The 20,584-nt window shown below is 36.0% G+C and overlaps 4 protein-coding genes across 5 annotated transcripts; all 4 read left to right on the forward strand.

Annotated features, from left to right (window-relative positions):
• Positions 1-7,133: 7,133 nt before the first annotated feature.
• chchd10 (coiled-coil-helix-coiled-coil-helix domain containing 10) lies at positions 7,134-8,650 on the forward strand. Its single transcript, XM_065244148.1, has 4 exons — positions 7,134-7,318; positions 7,795-8,026; positions 8,142-8,283; positions 8,458-8,650. The coding sequence occupies exons 1-4, from the start codon at positions 7,278-7,280 to the stop codon at positions 8,475-8,477; spliced, it is 435 nt and encodes a 144-aa protein (XP_065100220.1). The 5' UTR covers positions 7,134-7,277; the 3' UTR covers positions 8,478-8,650.
• Positions 8,651-9,068: 418 nt separating this feature from the next.
• On the forward strand, positions 9,069-10,642 carry ddt (D-dopachrome tautomerase). Its single transcript, XM_065244149.2, has 3 exons — positions 9,069-9,303; positions 9,505-9,680; positions 10,045-10,642. The coding sequence occupies exons 1-3, from the start codon at positions 9,196-9,198 to the stop codon at positions 10,115-10,117; spliced, it is 357 nt and encodes a 118-aa protein (XP_065100221.1). The 5' UTR covers positions 9,069-9,195; the 3' UTR covers positions 10,118-10,642.
• Positions 10,643-11,309: 667 nt separating this feature from the next.
• Positions 11,310-13,801, forward strand: gstt1b (glutathione S-transferase theta 1b). The gene is made up of 5 exons (XM_065244147.2): positions 11,310-11,617; positions 11,933-12,020; positions 12,352-12,502; positions 12,773-12,949; positions 13,135-13,801. Exons 1-5 carry the CDS (start codon positions 11,506-11,508, stop codon positions 13,330-13,332), a joined length of 726 nt encoding a protein of 241 aa, XP_065100219.1. The 5' UTR covers positions 11,310-11,505; the 3' UTR covers positions 13,333-13,801.
• A 1,033-nt stretch (positions 13,802-14,834) lies between these two features.
• Positions 14,835-20,108, forward strand: p2rx4a (purinergic receptor P2X, ligand-gated ion channel, 4a). Of its 2 annotated transcripts, none has more exons than XM_065244150.2 (12): positions 14,835-15,264; positions 15,381-15,555; positions 17,366-17,437; positions 18,021-18,093; positions 18,192-18,288; positions 18,426-18,506; positions 18,622-18,763; positions 18,911-19,047; positions 19,125-19,218; positions 19,367-19,432; positions 19,569-19,664; positions 19,828-20,108. In XM_065244150.2, exons 1-12 carry the CDS (start codon positions 15,125-15,127, stop codon positions 19,849-19,851), a joined length of 1,197 nt encoding a protein of 398 aa, XP_065100222.1. In that variant the 5' UTR covers positions 14,835-15,124; the 3' UTR covers positions 19,852-20,108. The 2 variants fall into 2 exon arrangements, with proteins under 2 accessions (XP_065100222.1, XP_065100223.1); XM_065244151.2 differs by having other exon boundaries at positions 14,846-15,264; positions 15,381-15,528.
• Positions 20,109-20,584: the final 476 nt, after the last annotated feature.

A 20,584-nucleotide genomic window follows, 5' to 3' on the forward strand; every position in this document is an offset into this window, starting at 1 on the left:
GCCAACTTTTTTTAGTTAATGATCTGTAAGAATGATGCTTTACTAGTGCTGTTCATTGATTTTAGTAAGTTTTTTGACATTTGGATATAAAGTGTTTCAATACTACAATATATGGTGTAAAAACGTCTGAGTGCTGCCCTCTTGAGGTTGAACGGTGGCTACTGCAGTTGAATTTTCCTACTGTATTGGATGTTGGGTCCAAGAAATGACTCGTGACGTAAGCAAGTTCAAGCTCACCACGCCCTTGTTACGATCTCACCACACACTTAGTTCGTCCCCTCTATCTCTGTTGGGATCTGCCCACTTTTCTTGCATTTTTCAAATATTGCAGTGGGTGGAGTCAGGCTCTGACCAGGGGTTTAGTTACGCTTTAATTTGTTGAGTTGAAGTAACAAAAAAATGTTGATTTGACAAAAATGCTGCATTTTTTTATGTGTGCCTCATGTAGGCAGCACTGAAATTCCTGTTTTGCAATAAGTTGTAAACAGCGTTTGTCTTGTCCCGCTTGTTTAATTGTTTGTACCAAACCCCCAGCTTAAAAAAAGTAGGACCGCTGAAGAAATATCACTATATGACAGTTGCGTAGGATGGGAAAAATGCTGAAACTGTATCTATTTCCCGTTTTAAAACTCCTGCCAAATGACTCAGTGCCTTCTTTGTCCCTGCTTGTGTAACAAAGGGCCCTGTTTAATTTTGCTTCACACATTTGGATCGTAACCAAGAAAAATCTTGCTAAACTAAGCAGTTTTATGTGAGTGGGTTGATGATGGGTTAGATACTTTTGGATGGACTTACAGGTTCCTTTTGATGATGGTGTTAAGCCACACTGTAAAAAAATGTCAAATCAATAAAAAAAAAGTTTCCTTACAATTTCAACTTGAATTTATAAGTTATGCCAACTTTTTTAAGCCAAACCTTAGAATAGTAGGTTGAAATGACTTGCAAAACCAAGTTGCCTTAACTTTGTGCTGCATTTTTTTACTTCTGTTTTTTACTTTCAAACTTTTCTGGAACTAATCACAAAATGTTTGTTTTATATTTCGACTATTGAGTTCCATTCTTTTTTTCTCTTATCAGCAGTTCATTAATTTTTTTTTTTTTTTAAAGATTAGTCAATTTTCTTATAAAAAAATCCAGATAATTTACTCACCACCATGTCATCCAAAACGTTGATGTCTTTCTTTGATCAGTCAAGAAGAAGTTGTGTTTTTTGATGAAAACATTCCAGGATTTTTCTCATTTTAATGGACTTTAATGGACCCCAACACTTAACACTTAACTCAACACTTAACAGTTTTTTTCAACAGAGTTTCAAACGACTATAAACGATCCCAAACGAGGCATAAGAGTCTTATCTACCGAAATGATTGTCATTTTTGACAAGAAAAAAAAAGCACTTTTAAACCACAACTTCTCGTCTATCTCCGGTCATGTGAAGCGTAAGTGCGACCTCACGTAATTGCGTAATGCCGTGGAAAGGTCACGTGTTACATATATGAAACGCACATTTGCGGACCATTTTAAACAATAAACTGACACAAAGACATTAATTAGTATCATTCAACATACAACAACGTCGGAACGGTCCTCTTTCTCCATACTTATAAACACTGGGGCGTAGTTTCGCATACGTCATCCATGACCTCTTGACGTGATGACGTGTTGCGTGAGGTCGCGCTGGCGCATCACAGGACCGGAGAGAGACAAGAAGTTGTGGTTTAAAAGTGCATAATTTTTATTTTTCTCATCAAAAATGACAATCGTTTCACTAGTTAAGACCCTTATGCCTCGTTTGGGATCATTTAGAGTCCTTTGAAACTTTGTTGAAAAAAACTGTTACAGTAAGTGTTGAGTTAAGTGTTGGGGTCCACTAAAGTTCATTCAAATGAGAAAAATCCTGGAATGTTTTCCTCAAAAAACATAATTTCTTCTCGACTGAACAAAGAAAGACCTCAACATTTTGAATGACATGGTGGTGAGTAAATTATCTGGATTATTTTAAAGAAAATTGACTAATCCTTTAAGAGATGGCTGTTAGGCGTTACATCAAAATCAATATAAACTTCTCTCCAAACCTTCCAAATCATTTTAGCAACATCCTGTGGATAGACAGACTGTATGTTAGATTTACTTATCTAGACATAACACCATTTAAGCTTTCTGTCTGTTTAACACAATTCAGTTCCTCTTGCCGGTGCTGATATCAGTTTCAACAGAAGACTGAATTTAACACCTCACCAACCTAAACTCTTTTATTCTAAACCTTTGACAGAGGGACCCAACACAGCAAAGCCAAGGATGTAGGCACTTTACCCTAAGGACACACTTATAATCAATTATGTACTCAAAAAGCTGTTGGAAAACAAAGAAAAGCTGTCCAGCTCAGACAGTGGACTTCCTTTAAACCATCAACCATCTCCCCCTCACTTGGACAGAACCACAATGCGGTTGACTCATCTCAAATAACAGGGTCAGTTGTGAACCCCCATAAGGGGGGAAGGGGAAGAAACACATTTTATAGGTCCGTCCTCTCTCAATTCAATGTGAATACAGCAACGCACATCAAAACTGACAGCAGGCACCTTAATAGTAGCTCTTATTTACCTCAAACTCACTCACAGTTTGCTGTGACAGCCCTGGTGCGCGCATAACTGTGATACTCCTTGTTACTGTCTGTGAGCCATAAAGTCGACCCACCATAAAATCTTTGCCACCGAACATCCAAAGAACATTTACAGCAGGGTGTATCAAAGTAAGCAAACAGGATCAAGTGGAGTTGCATTCTTAAGTGATGCTTTTACGTTTTACACCATTATTTGATGATTTGGCCATAAACTTCACAAATGTCTTTCTCGTCCTTTCTCTCATCCACACACAGAAAGCACACCTGCAAAAATCAAAGTCAGCATCCGCAAGGGGTCATTAGGGAGGAGATCCTTAGTCTTCCCATCATTGCATCAAGCTGTGGCTGAATCACATAATCACTGACACCCAAACACATTGATCCATTTAAGAATGTCTCATGACACAATGCCATGGTCATAGCATCCACAAAACCATATGTGACCCAGTCTGTGAAAACCCACCCAAAGCCATTTTTTTACATAAAATTATCCTGTGAAAATTTAACCTTTGTATCTTTAATATTGACTGAGAAAGGCCAATGATTAAAATCAATTACTTAAATCAAACTTTAATGCTCCTAATATCATAAATGGATTATGAGCCTTAAGCCTGGATTTCACACAGGGTCACATATGTTAAAATACAAGAAATTTAAGTATGGTAGTCTAGTTCAACATTACTGACAGCTCAGACGTGTGCAAGCTCATGTAACTCAATCTTTTAATGGCTACATGGTAAATGTAACACAAGTGTATCGTTTGACATAAACTAAACTGAATTTTGAACAAAAGATGCCTGGGAGCAGTTATTTAGATTTTCTTATGAATTATGGTGCTTTTATTCTTTCAAAAATAGTGAATGAATTGTGAGAGATGGATGTGGGTTCTTGTTTGGGGGATTCGTGTTTTACTGTGAAAGCCAGCTGTAAAGAGGACTTAGCTCTGTTGTGTGTGTGCGGTAAATTATTTATGTATCAGCCAGCACACTGTTACTGTTAGATTGATTCATGATCTGAATTTATCACCTCTCCATCTGACTCTCTTTTATATCATAATGTATGTTTTGTGTGGGTGTACATGACACTAAAGCTGTGGTTTTCAACCAAGGGTAACCAGGGTAAATTATGTGGTTAATGCCCTGTCACTGGGGCAGTACACTTTAAAATGTCCTAATATGTATCACTTAGTTACAGATATGTGTATATCTGGTACCAATGTGTACCTTAGATGTACTAACATTACCTTTGAGGCAATGGTTCTTAAACTTTTTTGGCGTGCGGCCCCCCTTGTGTACGATGCATCCCTTTATGCCCCTTTACGTCAACAAAAATGGTCCCAAGCTGTAACTGTGGCAGTGCCCTTTACAAAGGTCCCAGTATGTGCCATAGGTACAGTTATCTATTTGGTACCAATATATACCTTGAGGTACAAATATGAACTCTTTAGGTGCAGAGGGGTACTTTTTGAAAGGGAATGGCCCCAATGACAGCTATAGACCATTTATTATTTAATCTTTTATTCTGACAGTGTATTAATAAAAAACAAATGATGCATTTGTATAAACAATATTAGATCTACTAAATCAATTTCATTTACAGCGTGAGCTTAATTGAAGAATTATACTTCAGACAAGCTTCAAAGCAAACAGACTGTTTGGCTGGATGACAGGCTTTTTCCACGCTAAATGAAGCATTTTATCAAAACTTCCCCTTTATATACCAGGCAGGTTGATTACAGTTAACAATGCCCTCAGAAAGAGTCACCTGTGGAGTCTCTGGACTTCCACACCGAGTATAACGTTCTTTGTTTCAATGCCAAATGTTTAAAGCAATTGTACATTTTGAAGTGCAGCTCTGTTGCGTGAGCTGTAACAGGTGGGTATCACTAATGATGCTTAAGAGGAAAGTTTACAGTGGGGAAAGATCATACAGCCAAAGCTTTCTTTTGTTCCCTCTCTGCGCTCCATAGGACTTTTCAATAACAAGGAATCCCATGAGGAAATTACAACCCTGGAACTCAAGGATCATGAACGTTTGGGTTAAGAATGGCATTCAGCCTCTAATGAACAATGTAACAAAGGCAAATGGTGTTTTCTTTATCCAGCAAGTTTATGGATGGGTGCGTGTGTTGTGTTGATGCATAATACGTCTGTGCTTTGTTTGCCGGCGTGTCACGACACATCGGGCATGTCAACAAATATAAATCTAGCACGCTTTATGCTCTGCGCATATATTTATGCTAACAACATGCATCTATTAATTACATCCTTAATTGTGGAGGTCTGTGGTGTGTTAAGTAATAGGACAATAATGAGTTTCTAGCAGTTTGTTCACCAGTGTCTTTTTATGCTGTTGTCAGCCTTTTTTGGGGTTCTGGGGGTCTAAGGCTGATCAAATGCAAGCCATACTTTCATGCACTCCGCCATGGAAGCAGCTTCAACTAGACCCCTGAGGCTCCATTAAACGTTACTCAGAGGAAACATGAAAGAGAGCCCCTTGGAAATGAATCATACCCTGTACCCCTTCTCACCCCGAACTCTCTATCCCATGTGCCAGTGACCACAAAAAAGAGTCTGTGGGGATTATAAAACACAAGATGGAGTTAGTGCTTGTTTAGTAGTGATGCAAATGTCGGCATGATTGCACACAATTATATATCATTTTTATTACAAATTAAACATGCTTCAAGCCTTTAAATAAGCCTTAGTTTTCTTTAATTAAAGTTTGTTTTTATTAAATGTTCATGTTTAGTTGATTTATCAACTTTCTCCTTTTATTGTTTGACACTTGCTGACATAATGAAAATGTGGATTGGATGAAAAAGAAGCGACACTTGAGAGCTCACTGGAGTCTTTATAAGTGGAAAAAAATCAGAGAGCAATGCAATGTAAGCAAATGTCTTCATTTGTTCTCAATTTCATGTCATTGCTGTCTAGGGGGTCTTTGATTTTTTTCAGTGGGTCACACGAGTCATTTTTGCTTGATACATTTTCACGTTCTTTAGTGTTCTTCGGCTCCACATCTGTGGAAAGTTGAGAATTTCATTTTAAAGTTCACTGTCAGCACCAATAACATTACATTATCCACAAAGCATGAATGTTCACTACACAACAAAATTGCTATAGGTAAGTAATCCCTAGCTGTATCTGGTTTCTAAGCTTTGAAAGGTCCTGGTATCTTTTGTTGTTTTTTCCCGCTTTGTAGACTGTGTGAATCATTCAGGAATTCACCGTGGATGTCTGTGAAGATCATGTCCATACAGCATCATCGCAGACAACATCACTGCACAGTATGGACCTGATGGTTAAGTTCAATCTCATAAAAAGAGACCATCATTTTGAAAAAAACAAAAAACAGAGCCTTAAACAAAACATAATGAGTGCTGAATCACTGCCTGCTATCTGAAATTGGGGTGTGAATCATACCAATTGAGGCAAATTTAAGTTCCTTTGTGCCACACACTAAGCTGAAATAATCAGGACAGCTGTGACCACAAAATAATTAAAGACATTAATTCTGCTGTTAACTGTATGTCTCAACTTTAAATGATAATAAACTTGAAAAGAAAAAGAAAAACTGGCCCTTATGGGGTAATGATTCATTTCGTCTAACAAATTTATATTTAATCCACAAGAACATCTCTTAAGTCTAAGCACACCCTCCATTAAACCGTATGTATTTATCACCGATAAATATATTTTTTAATTTTCGTGCCATCCCGAAATTACCCCATAAGCCGCTTGTTAAAATGCCTAAATGGCTTTGCATTCAAAGCCTTTCAAGTACACACTATATTTTAGTGCCATCTAGTGGTAATATTTTATAAGACATAACATGATTTTGATTTTTCTTTGTTCAGAAAACTTGCTTATATATATATATTGATCAAACTAAATACAAAATGTAATTTTATCTATTTAATTGCATTTATGTGGAACTTGTTTTGCAGTAAATATAATATTCTTTATAAAACAAATTATTTTTTTAATTAAAAGTGCCGTAAGGTGATGTAGCCTATTTATTTATTAAGCAGCAGATGCTTTTATCCAGAGCGACTTACAAAATAAAAGACGTAATACGTGAAAATAACCCACCGCAAAGTTTTTTAAATATATCGGCTAAATATTTTGTACGCAAGTGTAAATTGAGTATGTTTGTTGAATTTAGTATAACAAGTGTACTTTGAGTGAGAATTTTTTTATCCTTACTTTTAAATATTTATATATCTGATTTTAGCCTTTTAATAAGAAAGCTTGGATAATGCCTCGTTAACTTATTTATTAACCTTATGTATTTTTCTTTGTTGCTCTGTTTTAAATGACAGCACTTTGATCTGAACTGCTTTATAAATAAATTATATTAACTAGACTAAACTACATGAGTCCAGTAAAAAGTCTAAAAACTACAAAATTTGTTTGCTCCCTGCTATATAACATTTATATCCTGAATTTCTTTGTTATCTAATAAAAGTGTACTTTTCTAGAATCCCGAAGCGCGCATGCGCGTAACTGTGTTACCCACACAAGGTCATACGCACGTGTGTCCGCTGTCATTCACTAGGTTGTTCCTAGACGAACAGGATTTACTCACTTATTGATCTGAGACGTTAATTATCACAGTTGTTTACTGATAACGGTTAAGATCTACTTTTAAGATGGCAAGAGGAAGCCGCAGTCGTCCTTCACCGGCAGCAAGGTATCATAGTTTTATAATGTGCTATAACGTAAACTGCTTTAGCAAGCTGCAAGCTAACGTAGACCCAATAATTAGATTAGTTTGTATATATTTATAAAAAAAAACACTAGATTGAACACTGGCTGTACATAAATTATGTTATATATTATATGTAATTTGTATAGGATTGTTAAAGACTAATAATTGAAAGGTCAATTTAAATTTAGTTTTACAATCTTGCAATATGTTCCCTGTTGATTAATTTATTTTGCATCATGTCTGTCATTTAACAGTTACTGACGTAAACCAGGTTTAAGACTTTATCTTCTTTCCATCAGTAGTTGCCAAAAACTGACCACAGCGTGCTACTAATATTGAATGAACATCCTATACAAAGTATAACCAAAATGGGTTTGTCTGGGTTGCACTAAATTTGTAGTTTTAATGTAGGTGTCTATGTATCCCACCACTGTTCTTCTTTTCCCCTCTTTCCTTAGTGCTCCTGCCCCATCCTATGCTCCAGCCCATGCACCACCTCCTCCTCCAGTGGCAATGGCCCCAGCCGCCGTCCAGCCCAAGCAGCCAGGCCTCATGGCGCAGATGGCCACCACAGCCGCTGGAGTGGCAGTAGGCTCAGCCGTGGGTCATGTGGTTGGCGGTGCCCTCACAGGTGCATTTAGTGGGGGCAGCAGCAGCTCAGAGGCACCTAAACCAGCACCCACATATCAGGTGAGTTCTGGAGAGCCTTAATGATAAGAGACACTGTGGTGATTTTGAAAGAACAGCTCATTTTGCAATTGTCTTCTTGCAGTTCCCATTTTTTTTTCTTGTTTATGCATTGCAGGAGCCCTCAAGACTTCCGTCCTCTCAATCTGGTCCATGTCTTTTTGAGGTGCGGCAGTTCCTGGACTGTGCCACAAATCAGGCAGATCTGACTTTGTGTGAAGGCTTCAATGAAGCACTAAAGCAGTGCAAACTCTCACATGGTCAGTCTCATTAAATAGACATACAATTAGATTCCAGCAGTATTATTACCCTTGTTACGTGAAGCTCACAGACACTGCAAAGAGATTTATGTAAAACACACGCAATAACATATCCAGTGTCTAATAACGGTTTTGCTCTTGAAATGACCTTCTGTATATTTATTATACCTTTAGGTGTGTCATCTCTGGTGTAATGGAGAACCTGGAAGAAAATTATACATCATGGAACAAAAAGACTCTAAATGTAGACAAACTACTACAAAATCTCCAGCAGTTACTGTGTATAATGTGTGTTCATAGTTGTGTCATATGCCACTTTGAATCTGTGATTATGTAAATGAGGCTGTAAAATAAAAGGTTGCTATTTGTTAGTCTTTCTCCTTTCTGCTTTGGTTGTTTTTTGAGCATGACAGCATTCATATTGACTAAAAAAAGTTATAAGGTACTGTATCATAGTATACTGTACCAAATGTTGTCATGTTGCTCTGATTTTTTTGACACACGTTTTAAAGATAAAAATAGATGTACCTTGTGCCACTTTACATACCGTTTTGTTTACATTTTTATGTTATTGTTTATGATACACTGATCTAGTAAACTTTGAACCCTGAGTTACAACACAAGCTGCTCCATTTAAACTAAATTTGCACAAGACTGACCGATTTAACAGTTAATGTTTACTTGCTCTGATAAGAAGTTTGTAAGACTGCAGATGGACACGTTTTCCAATTTTTAGAACACTTACCAAAATCTTAGGGGGAGAGGCGAGAATTTTGCAGATGGACCAATCACAAAGCACAGTGAATAGGCGTCACTTTTTCAACCAATGAGAGAGGGCGGTGTATCACACGGAACTAACACAGTTCTGAACGGGTCACAGAAGTAACGTTAGACATCTGTAACTCTGCAGTAATGCCGTTCATTGATTTAGAGACCAATTTACCAGCAAATAAGTTTTCAGAGGATTTTCTGAAAAAGCTATGCTCAACTACGGCTTCAGCATTAGGAAAACCGGAAGACGTGAGTATTTATAAATCTTTGTTTTGCATTATGTTGCCCTCTGTAGGTGTTAAATGTTTCTCTTCACGTCAAAACTGTGACCAGGGTCATATGACTTTGTCTTATCAAAAAATATCAAAAAAATTTTTTAAAGTAGTTAAAACGCACTCTTTTTATAAAACGTTGCTATCCGCTTAAATAGATGTTTTTTTATTTATGCAGAGGATGAACTTGGTGGTTAAGGCTGACCTACCGATGCTGATCGCAGGATCGTGCTCCCCGTGTGTGATGCTGTCCGTGTCGGCCATCGGTGTGACTGACACTGCGGAGAAAAATAAGGAGCACAGCGCCAAAATCTTCCAGTTTCTGTCAAAGGAACTTGAACTTGGCGAAGATCGGTAAAGAAAGAAAAAACAGACTTAAATAGGCTTTTAGGAATAGGACATTTAGCTAATTAAATGAACTGCTTTAATTTAAAGTTCCTTTAAATGATGATCAGTGATTTTTTTTTTGTCTTATACTAGCATACATCTAATAGTTGAAAAACTTTTTTAGTTGACAAAACTTTTAGCATAACATGGTTTAGGGCAGTGATGCAAGCTAAAGGCTATGGGCCCTTTAATAGTTTCTCAGCATCCTCCAGAGGTCGCATTTGTATGCTGCACACCTCATAAAAAAACTGTCAGAATATTAACATTTATAAAGTTTACTATTATACTTGGTTATTTGTTAATTGTTGTAATATGCTTATTTCTCTTTTAGTATTGTTATCAGGTTCTACCCTCTGGAGCCCTGGCAGGTTGGAAAGAAGGGAACAGTGATGACCTTTCTATAAGACTCGTCATACTTTCATTGAAACAATTTCTTTTGAAATGTTTGGGACTATGTAGGCTAAAAGGTCATGATTCATCATGTCAGTGTGTATGTTACATATATTTTCCATTAAAACCTTTTTATTTGGTTTTATGTTATATATTTTTTAAAATACAACTCACATGCACCTTACCTTTAAATACCTCAATAGCATGATATGCAGTGGGTAAGAGGCACACGGATGTGTCCTGGAAAAATACGATTACATGTTGATGCTTAGTCAACTTTTTCACCTTGTCTGATCAATCCGAGCACATGAATACCATCTAGTCACTATTATACGGTACACCTTACTAAACTAATAGTCTAGATTGTGGCTTTTGCTTTGTTTTGTTTTTTTGTAAATTTTAATTTAGAAATATCAGTTGGACAATGTCTTTTACTTATAAATAATAATGTGACAATGACTAGCATACTCTGTTAAAACACAAACGTGATGTGATTTGTTTCTGTATTTATAAAACAAGAGTAAAGAGGTTTGCTTTAAGTTCTTTCTCTGTTTGCTTTGGGATGATGTGGGTAGAGTTTGCCTATAGGGGCAGTGGACCACCATGCCTACATCATCCCTAATGTGTCTGCCAAGTTCAAGAGGGGTAAACCTTGGACCTTTCAACTGTTTATTTGCATATTGGTAATAAGCGACAGCACTGATATCAGTTCAGTTGATTTATAGTCAATTTTATCTCCATGCACCTTTTGAACACCTAATTTGCAAGAAGTTAATGAACAATTACAATAAAGAATTTTCATAATAAATATCTTGCAACACTGCCTAGAGTGGCTTTAGGGAAAAGGCACATGATAAATTAAACTTTAAATAAAATAGTATAAAAAGTACAAAATAATCTAAATGTTTGCATTAAACACGCAATTTCTCATTTTACATTAATAAAATGTGCAAGTTCAAGTGTCACAATTTTGAGTTATTTTGTGTCAGTTTAAACACCCATGAGAAAGCCACGCCCCGTTTCACATTCTGCGGTTGTATAAGAGTTGCCAAGCCCGCGGTTTTCATGCAGAAGTGGGTTGATTTTTCATTTGTTGTTGTGTGGATTGTAATTTTGCACGGATTTAAGGTAAATTGGTTTAGCATATTGTTTTACTTTATAAAAAACAGACTGCTTATGATCAGTTTACAAGAATAACTTGTGGGTAATGCTTAACAGTGACTGTAAAACTGTGACTATGCATGGGAGTGGCGATTTCAAGTTTTGGATAGGATTGGGCTAGTTCTATGGTGTTTTTTACACAGACTTGGCAACCCTGTATGAACATTTCCCGAAACCAGTGCTGCAAAGATTTCACTTTTTCTAACTTTTGCGGATTGTGCTTGAAGTCAAATCCTCTAAAATGGGATTGGAAATCTATTTAGATCTGTTATCGCAGCCTTGTCGCTCCGTTTACATCTTTGCCAAGAAAAACAACATCCAGTTCGACTTCAAGAAGATCTCGTTGTTTGACGGTATGCACAGAGATTTTATATCAACCATTAGGGAATCTTTTAATGGAAGTTTGTCTATACGGGAAGGTTCGATTGATATGGAAAAACATATGTTTTTAAGTGTTACATGTCATAAATTACATTAAACACGTAACCAAGTTTAGTATATATGTCATTTTGTCCTATTTTGTTTGTAGCGGTTGTCGTTGCATGATTACGTAACAGTGTGTCGGTGACTGTATTGCAAGATTTTATGGCTCACACCCTAAACTGCTGACTTGCATCTTAAACTTGTGTTCAATTATGCTACTTCAATTCATTACATTTGTCACACAGGAGAGCAATACGGTGAGGAGTTTGGGAAAATCAGTTTAATAAGAAAAGTACCTGCAATCAAAGACGGGGACTTTTGCTTGGCTGAAAGGTCTGTGAAAAGCAAGTTCATTTTTCAATTAATTTTATATTGTTAAAATAATAATACTATGGTCTCTAGATCAGTGTTACTCAACTAAAGAAATTATTCAAATTAAGACAAAACAAACATAAAAAGCTAAAACATGTCTATAGGCTACTACATTTTTCTAGTTACCAAACTGTAAGATTATTTTATGGGTTCAAAATTGTGAGTAGGAGGCCCTCCTTCACATATTGTTGTGGACAATGAATCAGTGCAACAATGGTGGATGAAAAACCTGTTTTGTGACTCATGTAAAACTGTACAATAATTTTGATCTCCTGTCCACATGATTTTGTAGTGTTGCTATTCTGACGTACTTGGCTGAGAAGTTTAACACTCCAGACCACTGGTACCCAGCTGACCTGCAGAAGCGTTCTCTAGTAAATGAATACCTGTCATGGCAACACTCGGCCATCCGAATACACGGATCCAAGATCCTCTGGTTGAAGGTAAGTCTAAAGAAGCATATAAATTATGACAATCCAATATAAAGTTCATTTTAAAGCACAGTTAAAAAATGTCAATATGTAAACTAAAGTGAGAAATTGCTGTACTGTACGCAAGGATGAAGAGCAACATTAATAAAATGAGAAATTCCCTGGTTGCTTGCTAACCTTGAAACAGGAATTTCAGCTTTAGAATCACTAATATTTGTTTATCTCTTTCATTTTACTATTGTTTACTGATTTAAATGTAATAAGAATGTTGTGTTGCTGTAGCTCATGATTCCAAAAGCTATGGGAATGGAAGTTCCTAAAGAGAAGATGGATCTCGCAATAGAGAATCTTGATGATGCGCTGAAGGTTTTTGAGGAGAAGTTTCTTCAAGACAGACCATTTATTATTGGTGATCAGATCTCTTTGGCTGATCTTGTTGCTATTGTGGAAATCATACAGGTAAGGTCAAGCTGTTGACTGAATACTGTTTTCCTCTAGCAAATTTTTTTAATATTAAATCACTGAAAGTAATTTATCACAATGTATAAACATTGAAATCAATATGATATCCTGCCGTTTAGCAAGGTTATAATATGTAAAAGTATGTAAATGTGCATCTTATCACTTCTAATGATCTCTTTCAGCCTGTAGCTGCTGGTCTGGATGTGTTTGAGAACAGGCCCAAGCTTAAGGCATGGAAGGACAGAGTCAGGGAAGCTATTGGGGCTGAGCTGTTTGATGAAGCCCACAAGGCCATCTCCGCTTGCCAGGAGTATGTGGAAACTGTGGATCCCAGGAAATTTGAGCCATTTAAACCCAAGATTTTGAAGTATTTCCTCTAATGAAAAACTGGAAATGAACACCGATTATACTTTTTATTAATCACTTATATATCCACTTTCTGTAACCACTAAGAATAAAATCATTTAGCATTTTAATTTTACAGGGCAGACAGCCCAATTCATTGTCGAAAGACAATACTAATCAACTTTGTTGGTTTTTTTTTGTATTTTACTTCATGTAAGAATGCAAACTGTGAAATACTACAAATGTGAACATTTACTCTTAGATGTGATTTACTCTCCTCATGGAATTTTTCCAGAAAATAATTTTACATCCACAGGAAGAAGCTGGGTTGCATATTTCCTTCCTCTGTGTTTATGTCTTGTTATCAGATATTATGCATGTTAACTGGACGCAGGCACTGTACTAAATTCCAGCCTAGTTTGCTTCTTGTAGAGCACCCATTGGGAAACAGTTGAAGAAAAATCTCAGATATTGCGAATAAATCTTGTACTGTTTGCAAAACTCTCTTGTATCTTTACTTCACATTTTGTTTTTCTATAAAGGAAAAAATAACCAAGGTGATGGATAAAGTTACTTTAGCTTTTCTTGAAGGTTGTTCTTGCATGCACTCTATGGCTTTGTTTCCATTCATTCATTTTAGGCCAGAGTTTTCCAAACTTTACAGTGGTAAGGCCCCCCAAAAATATTGCAAAAGCTCCCCCCAAATTTGTATAGTACATATGTTAAATAAAGCAGACTGTCTCTTTGCACAAAATGATCAACATTTATTAACCAGTTTTTAAGAATCTGGGCCACAGTTCACAGTTTGGGAACAACTGTTTTAGTCATTGCAATTCGTTGGCTAAATCAGTGGTTCTCAAACTTTTTCAGTGTGCGGCCCCCCTTGTGTACGGTGCGTTCCTTCGCACCCCCCTTAAGAAAATGTATAAAAAAATTGTTTTAAAACGTAACATAGAAATTAAATTTCTTTAAAAAAGTTTTTAAAGTACATGACTTGGACTAAATAATGAAGAAAGGTTAGCCACTAAAAGCCTAAAATAGATAGAAACTCATTCAATGATGTATAAAAAGCACATCTTTAAAAAGTGTTAAAGGGATAGTTCACCCATAAATAAAGTTATGTCATCATGTTCTCATCCTCAAGTTGTTCTAAACCATGAATTTCTTTCATACATTTGAAATTCATTTTGATAAATGATGATAAGCACACAGCTGATTGCAACCATTGACTTCCATAGTAGGAAAAACAAATACCATGGAATTCTATAGGTACAATCAACTGTGTGCTTACCATTATTTATACAAATATATTTTTCATAATTTATCACAATACTTCTATAATATTTATTTTCCTACTATGGAAGCCAATGGTTGTAATCAGCTGTGTGCTTATACCATCATTTATCAAGATATCTTCTTTTGTGTTTATCAGAAAAAAAAAATCATACAGGTTTAAAACAACTTGAAGATGAAAACTGATGACAGAGTTTTAATTTTTGGGTGAACTATCCCTTTAAAAGGTTGGTAAAATATAAGAGTTTAGATTTTTTGTCCAGTCATAGTTTTGAAGGGTAACTGTTATTCTAAAACATAGGAAAATCTAAATAAATAAAGTTTTCCTTAACTTTTAAACGTTTATTTTACGACCCAAGCTTTTCAGAAAGTGAAACAAAACTTCAATGGGAAACTATTGGACTGCACTACCTGCGGCGTCGTGGCTCGTGTAAAGTTAATAACCAACCAGTCTCGTGACTGCGAGTGTATAGGAAGGGAAATAAATCGGTGTGGATTTTTTTGTTCATTCAGAGTAAGGAGTCATCTACAGTAATGAGCAATAAAGGTTGCTGTGTTTCACTGGCGCAGTGTTTTTTCGACTACTACACGGCAAAAATATTGGTGATACGAAGTAGAAAAGTGGGAACGCTGAACAGATTCACACAAGCTTTAGTGATAGCGTATGTCATCGGGTAAGTTGGTCGTTTTATTTGCTAGTACAATCGTCGTCTACTCTAAAGGATATCAACAAGTGATAAACACAATATGTATCGCGTTTTTATATTTAAACACGTATTTGTTACCGCAGGTATGTTTGCGTTTGGAAGAAAGGTTACCAGGACACGGACACAATCCTGAGCTCTGTCACGACTAAAGTAAAAGGCATTGCTTTTACAAACACCACAGAGCTGGGTGAACGGATCTGGGATGTCGCAGACTACATCATACCACCACAGGTAGTCCGTCGATATGATGAAGAGGAGGTACAAGATAGACAAATCTAAAACCACATATTAACACACTTCATGGTGCAACTCGGGTGATGTACTAGAGATGTGGCTGATTACTTTCTGCTTGCACTTGCACCTGCACCTGCATGCACACTGTTTTGTATTCATTCATCTGAAGTTGAAAGTGCAATGCATGTTAAGAATATTTTGTTTAAATGGAAACAAATAGCATTTTGCAATAATAATAAATTTTTTCAATTATTTATATGTAATTGTAAAACAAACCATTGCAGGATCAAACTTTTTTGCTTCTTGTAGAGAACATTAATATGAGATTCTTCTCACCCTCAGTCCTTTTATCATTTATCATAGTTGGGTCTGTTCTGCATATGTGGGTCACTTCACTTAGTTCAAGCTTTCTGTGATGGTTTAGTCAACCATCATGATGAGGGATATGCCAACTTTGTGGTAGATTATATATTAATCTTATCTGACTTTATTAAAAATGACATTTGACATTGCTAATAATGTGAACCTTATCTTTAGATTGATAGAATTAATTCATATGTTGCTCGTGCTGTTATTTATTACATTTCGAAAGGTGTATATATCTCTGAGATGCATTGCCAGATTAAGTGTAGAAAGGGATAAAAGGAATGCCTCTTTAGCAATACATGTTATCAATTAAGTTTTAAATATTAAATCAAAAGCATTTGTTTTCTAATAGCTGTAAATAATAATTAAGGAGATTAAGGCGTGGTTTCACAGATAAAACTTAAACCCAGTCTAAATTGTCCTAACTAGAAACGTCTTATGCTGACAAATCAAAATGCACATCAGTAAGGCAAGTTTATTTATTTATAAAAGCTAAATGTCCCAACTGAACTAAGGCTAGCTCCTGCCTTAATTTAGGCCCTGTCTGTGAAACCAGGCCTTACATTTTTTCCACCAAAGGGAAATACAGCTTTTCTCAGTCGCTTTGGTGCATTTCTCACATCACTATTTACATTTGCACAACAGTTAGTTCAACCTCCACAAAATTTTGTTGTTTGTGCTCTCTGCTGTTGTATAACATTATCATTTGCTTGGCATGTCAGTCAAAATTAACTATACTTGCGAATGCTGAATAGTCATTCCATATAAAACTCATAGTCCTTATTTCATTGCTTGAGTCCTTACATACAATAATGTTGAATAAGTTGTCAAAATAATTTTTTAAAACGTCTCCTAAATTGAACAATTTCTGAAATTGGCCAGAAAGGAATGTCTGGATGTGCAAGAATGATTACAGTACTATGTGTGTTGTATGTTCAGTTCCAATATGTACTGCAATATTGTTTACAGTTGTGCACAGCTCTACCCAAAGGGAGTTTATGTTTGTTGTAAATAAGGGTGTAGTTTTTCTTTTGCACAATGCTGTGAACAAATTAGAATTGCAAAGAGCATATGCAGTAAAAATGTGAAACATGCAGTATTCAGTGTCTTGAACTCAGTTACCTTACTAAATACAGTAATGTGTAACTTTACCGCATTTTTCAAATAGCTGTGCAAATAGTATATAGCGCTGTCTTGAGCATTTTCAGGTTGTGTCACCAAGATTTGACTTTTTTGCATTGGAAAACGTTTACAGAGTAAACTGTCATAATGAAAACATGACAAAGCCATTTGACCATCTTGTTCATAAACAATGGTGTCAGGACTTTTAATTTCTTATGACACTGACACTTTCATTGAAAAAGTGATTGAGAAAAACTGTAAGTCAAGTTCATAATGCCTTAGGCTTCATTTATTATGTTATGAGGAAGTGTTATTGAACACAATTATTTGCATTTGCGTGATGCAGGAAGATGGCTCATTCTTTGTGCTGACCAACATGATCATCACCCCTAACCAAACGCAGTCAAAATGCGCTGAGGTGAGTCATTATGTGGATGTGGTGATAAATCTTTCCTGTCAGTTAAGATTTACAGAAAGTTAAAATCTAATTGTAATCTAAATCTGATTTGGAATAAACTTTGAGGGGCAGTTTCCTAAACTGGTTTATATTAATCCTGGACTAGTTATATTAGTTTTCCAAACATATTACAAAAAAAAAAACAATGGCACTGGTATATTTAAAGATTTGTCAGTTCAAGCTAATTTCTAGCCTGGGTGCCAGCCGATATTAGCCCCGCCCACCACTTTTTGAAAATCGGGAAGATCGAATTCTGACTAGAATTGAGTATGGCAACGTCAGGCTAGCTAATTTCAGTTAAGACAGCTCAAACATTTATTTAAATTGGGTCTAGACTTAAGACCTGTCTGGGAAACTGCCCCTAAATGTGTTAAATATTTGTCATAGAAAAAAATTAATTGCTTTAATTTTAATAAATTATTCCATAATTTAAAATTCTGAATTAGTTCATATATTTTATTAAGTACAACATGCAACTAAATCATTTGTCTTTTTTATTTTTTTTTATCAATTTATTCATATGTATTTAACTCATGTAACCTAGATTCCAACCTCAGCATCACTGTGCAAATCTCACAGGGATTGCAGGAGAGGCTTCAATGATGCCCGTGGCAATGGTATGCCTAAATACTTACAATAATATCAACTGACACTAAATGTGAGTGTCTATGCAATTTCATCTGTTTAAGACTGCAAGCTAATCCAAACTTTTTAGGTGTTCAGACAGGTAGATGTGTCCCTTTTTCTGACAAAGAGAAAACGTGTGAGGTGTTGGCATGGTGTCCCATGGAGAGGACTGGAGAACCTCCAGAGTAAAATATATATATATATATGTGTGTGTGTGCGTGCGTGCGTGCGTGCGTGCGTGGGTGGGTGCGTGCATGTATGTATGTATATGTATATAAATTTGACACATCCAAAGCAGGTAATAATGTATTCTATTCTGTAGTCCACCACTCCTGGCAGATGCAGAAAACTTTACTGTGCTCATAAAGAATAGCATCCGGTATCCTAAATTTAACTTCAACAAGTACGTCCTAACAATTAATTTTTTTACTGTGTTTTAGCGAAACAAATAAAAATTGTGAGTTGTCTGTGAATTTCATTTAAGGTATAGGTGTTCCTTATTTCCTTCTGTCTTTCAGAAGAAACATCCTACCGGATATAAACAGCACCTACCTATCGCAATGTGTATTTAGCCGTGAGACTGACCCTAACTGTCCAATCTTCAGACTTAAAGATATTGCTGAGGAGGCTCAGGAGGATTTTCAGACAATGGCAGTCCATGTAAGAATCTTAATGTTTGATTTGACACGGGGGTTTCATGGATGCAAAGGAATCTAAAGCTGTAACTCTCATATCTGAAGCATCCATGATGCCTCGTGCCTTTCTTTCGGATTTCCTAACATTTTTTAATTTCTTTCCTCTGCTTAGGGAGGAGTGATGGGTGTGCAAATCCGGTGGGATTGTAACCTTGATATGCCTGAGAGCTGGTGCGTGCCCCGCTACACTTTCCGCAGACTAGACAACAAAGATCCGGATAATAACGTGGCCCCAGGATACAACTTCAGGTAAAAGTGAACACTCAGTTCCTCAAAGGAAGTGAGTATTTTAATGTACGATGTGTGATGATGTGAATTTTATGCAGGTTTGCTAAATATTACAAGGATAGTGATGGCCAGGAAGTCAGGACACTAATCAAGGGATATGGAATTCGTTTTGATGTCATGGTATTTGGTGAGGTGAGTTTTTAAACCAGGTAAAGAGTGTTAGACCTTTTCTGATGTTAATAATCTGTTCTCAGAATAAACTTCAGCATTTCTGAGCCATTTTTGCAATCAATGTGACTTTTCTGTAAGATGTTTAAGACACCGGGCTCTGTTGCTTCAGGCAGGAAAATTCAACATAGTACCAACACTTCTGAATATTGGTGCAGGTTTGGCACTTTTAGGCCTGGTAAGTACATCTGTTCATTTAAGTACATAAAATAAATTTGTTGGCATGCCACAGTGATAGATTTTGTATTTAAGTTTCACCTGATAAAATGAAATACTTATTTTAATCTCGTTTTACATAACCATTCCAACCTAAGGTGACTGTTGTCTGTGATTGGATTGTTCTGACATTCATGAAAAGAAAGCAGCATTATATAGAGCAGAAGTATACATATGTAGATGACTATGGACTTGTGAGTATTGATACATTTAACATACAAATACTTTTACATTGATTACCTTAATGAGTATGAACATCATTCTATATCATTTTCTGTTAAATATAAAATTCTCTTAATTAACTTTTTAATAAAAGTATGTAGCAAGAAACTAACAGGAGATGTTTATTTCAAATAGTTATCTGATGAAGAAGAAACATAGAAGATCTTCAGATATCAAGCATTCACATCGTGTATAGCCTACCAATGCACCACAAACTGTCTTCGACTACACAAATAAATCATGTTGTTTGTAATATACCTGCTTACATGTACCATTATTACATTTATTGTACAAAAAAGTGACCAGTATTACCATTAGAGATTGACTGTGTTTGATAGGTGAACAGATGCAGCCATTCATATTGAAACTCAGGGAATCAGCCATGGAAAAACAATAAATGCATTTGATTATAATTATCAGTTTGATTGTTCAGATTTATTGGAGTGATGTGGGTAGTTCAGATCCAATATTTTAGATGAATTATTGTCTTTGTGTTAAGGAAAATGTTAGTAAATTTGTAAGTTGATTTGTATGTTTTTTTTGTCATTTATGCTACACACTGTTCCTAGAAATGTTGGGACACTCATTTTTTTAATAGTTTTTTCTGATTTTCCTTTTCGTTTATTTTATAAATTGGGAATGGTAGTTGTTGCCTTTGATTCAATGCTAAACTATGTATCATATTACTAGCAAATTGTTATTGCACTGAGTCTTCCACAAGGGGGCGCCAAACATGAAAGCTAAAGCCACCCGAAAGCGGTAGGCTAGGGGTCTCCAACCTTTTTGTGAGCTACCTGTAAAAAGGGTACCCTTCACCACAATGGATAAAACAATATGGAGTGCTACTTTTTTGATATAGTCTACTCAAAACTTTTTACTTTTATTTAATTTT

This window comes from Paramisgurnus dabryanus, chromosome 18 (genome assembly GCF_030506205.2).
Source record: "Paramisgurnus dabryanus chromosome 18, PD_genome_1.1, whole genome shotgun sequence".
NCBI classification, from domain to species: Eukaryota; Metazoa; Chordata; class Actinopteri; order Cypriniformes; family Cobitidae; genus Paramisgurnus; species Paramisgurnus dabryanus.

Excerpts from the sequence above, each read along its gene's own strand:
- gstt1b (XM_065244147.2), top strand. The coding sequence starts at position 11,506 with ATGGGATTGGAAATCTATTTAGATCTGTTATCGCAGCCTTGTCGCTCC. Across the intron at positions 12,021-12,351 it reads GACTTTTGCTTGGCTGAAAG|TGTTGCTATTCTGACGTACT; the intron begins GTCTGTGAAAAG and ends ATGATTTTGTAG. Across the intron at positions 12,950-13,134 it reads CTATTGTGGAAATCATACAG|CCTGTAGCTGCTGGTCTGGA; the intron begins GTAAGGTCAAGC and ends GATCTCTTTCAG.
- ddt (XM_065244149.2), top strand. The coding sequence starts at position 9,196 with ATGCCGTTCATTGATTTAGAGACCAATTTACCAGCAAATAAGTTTTCA. Across the intron at positions 9,304-9,504 it reads CATTAGGAAAACCGGAAGAC|AGGATGAACTTGGTGGTTAA; the intron begins GTGAGTATTTAT and ends TTATTTATGCAG. Across the intron at positions 9,681-10,044 it reads CTTGAACTTGGCGAAGATCG|TATTGTTATCAGGTTCTACC; the intron begins GTAAAGAAAGAA and ends TTTCTCTTTTAG.
- chchd10 (XM_065244148.1), top strand. The coding sequence starts at position 7,278 with ATGGCAAGAGGAAGCCGCAGTCGTCCTTCACCGGCAGCAAG. Across the intron at positions 7,319-7,794 it reads CGTCCTTCACCGGCAGCAAG|TGCTCCTGCCCCATCCTATG; the intron begins GTATCATAGTTT and ends CTCTTTCCTTAG. Across the intron at positions 8,284-8,457 it reads GCAGTGCAAACTCTCACATG|GTGTGTCATCTCTGGTGTAA; the intron begins GTCAGTCTCATT and ends TTATACCTTTAG.
- p2rx4a (XM_065244150.2), top strand. The coding sequence starts at position 15,125 with ATGAGCAATAAAGGTTGCTGTGTTTCACTGGCGCAGTGTTTTTTCGAC. Across the intron at positions 18,764-18,910 it reads TTCAGACAATGGCAGTCCAT|GGAGGAGTGATGGGTGTGCA; the intron begins GTAAGAATCTTA and ends TCCTCTGCTTAG. Across the intron at positions 19,665-19,827 it reads ATGTAGATGACTATGGACTT|TTATCTGATGAAGAAGAAAC; the intron begins GTGAGTATTGAT and ends TATTTCAAATAG.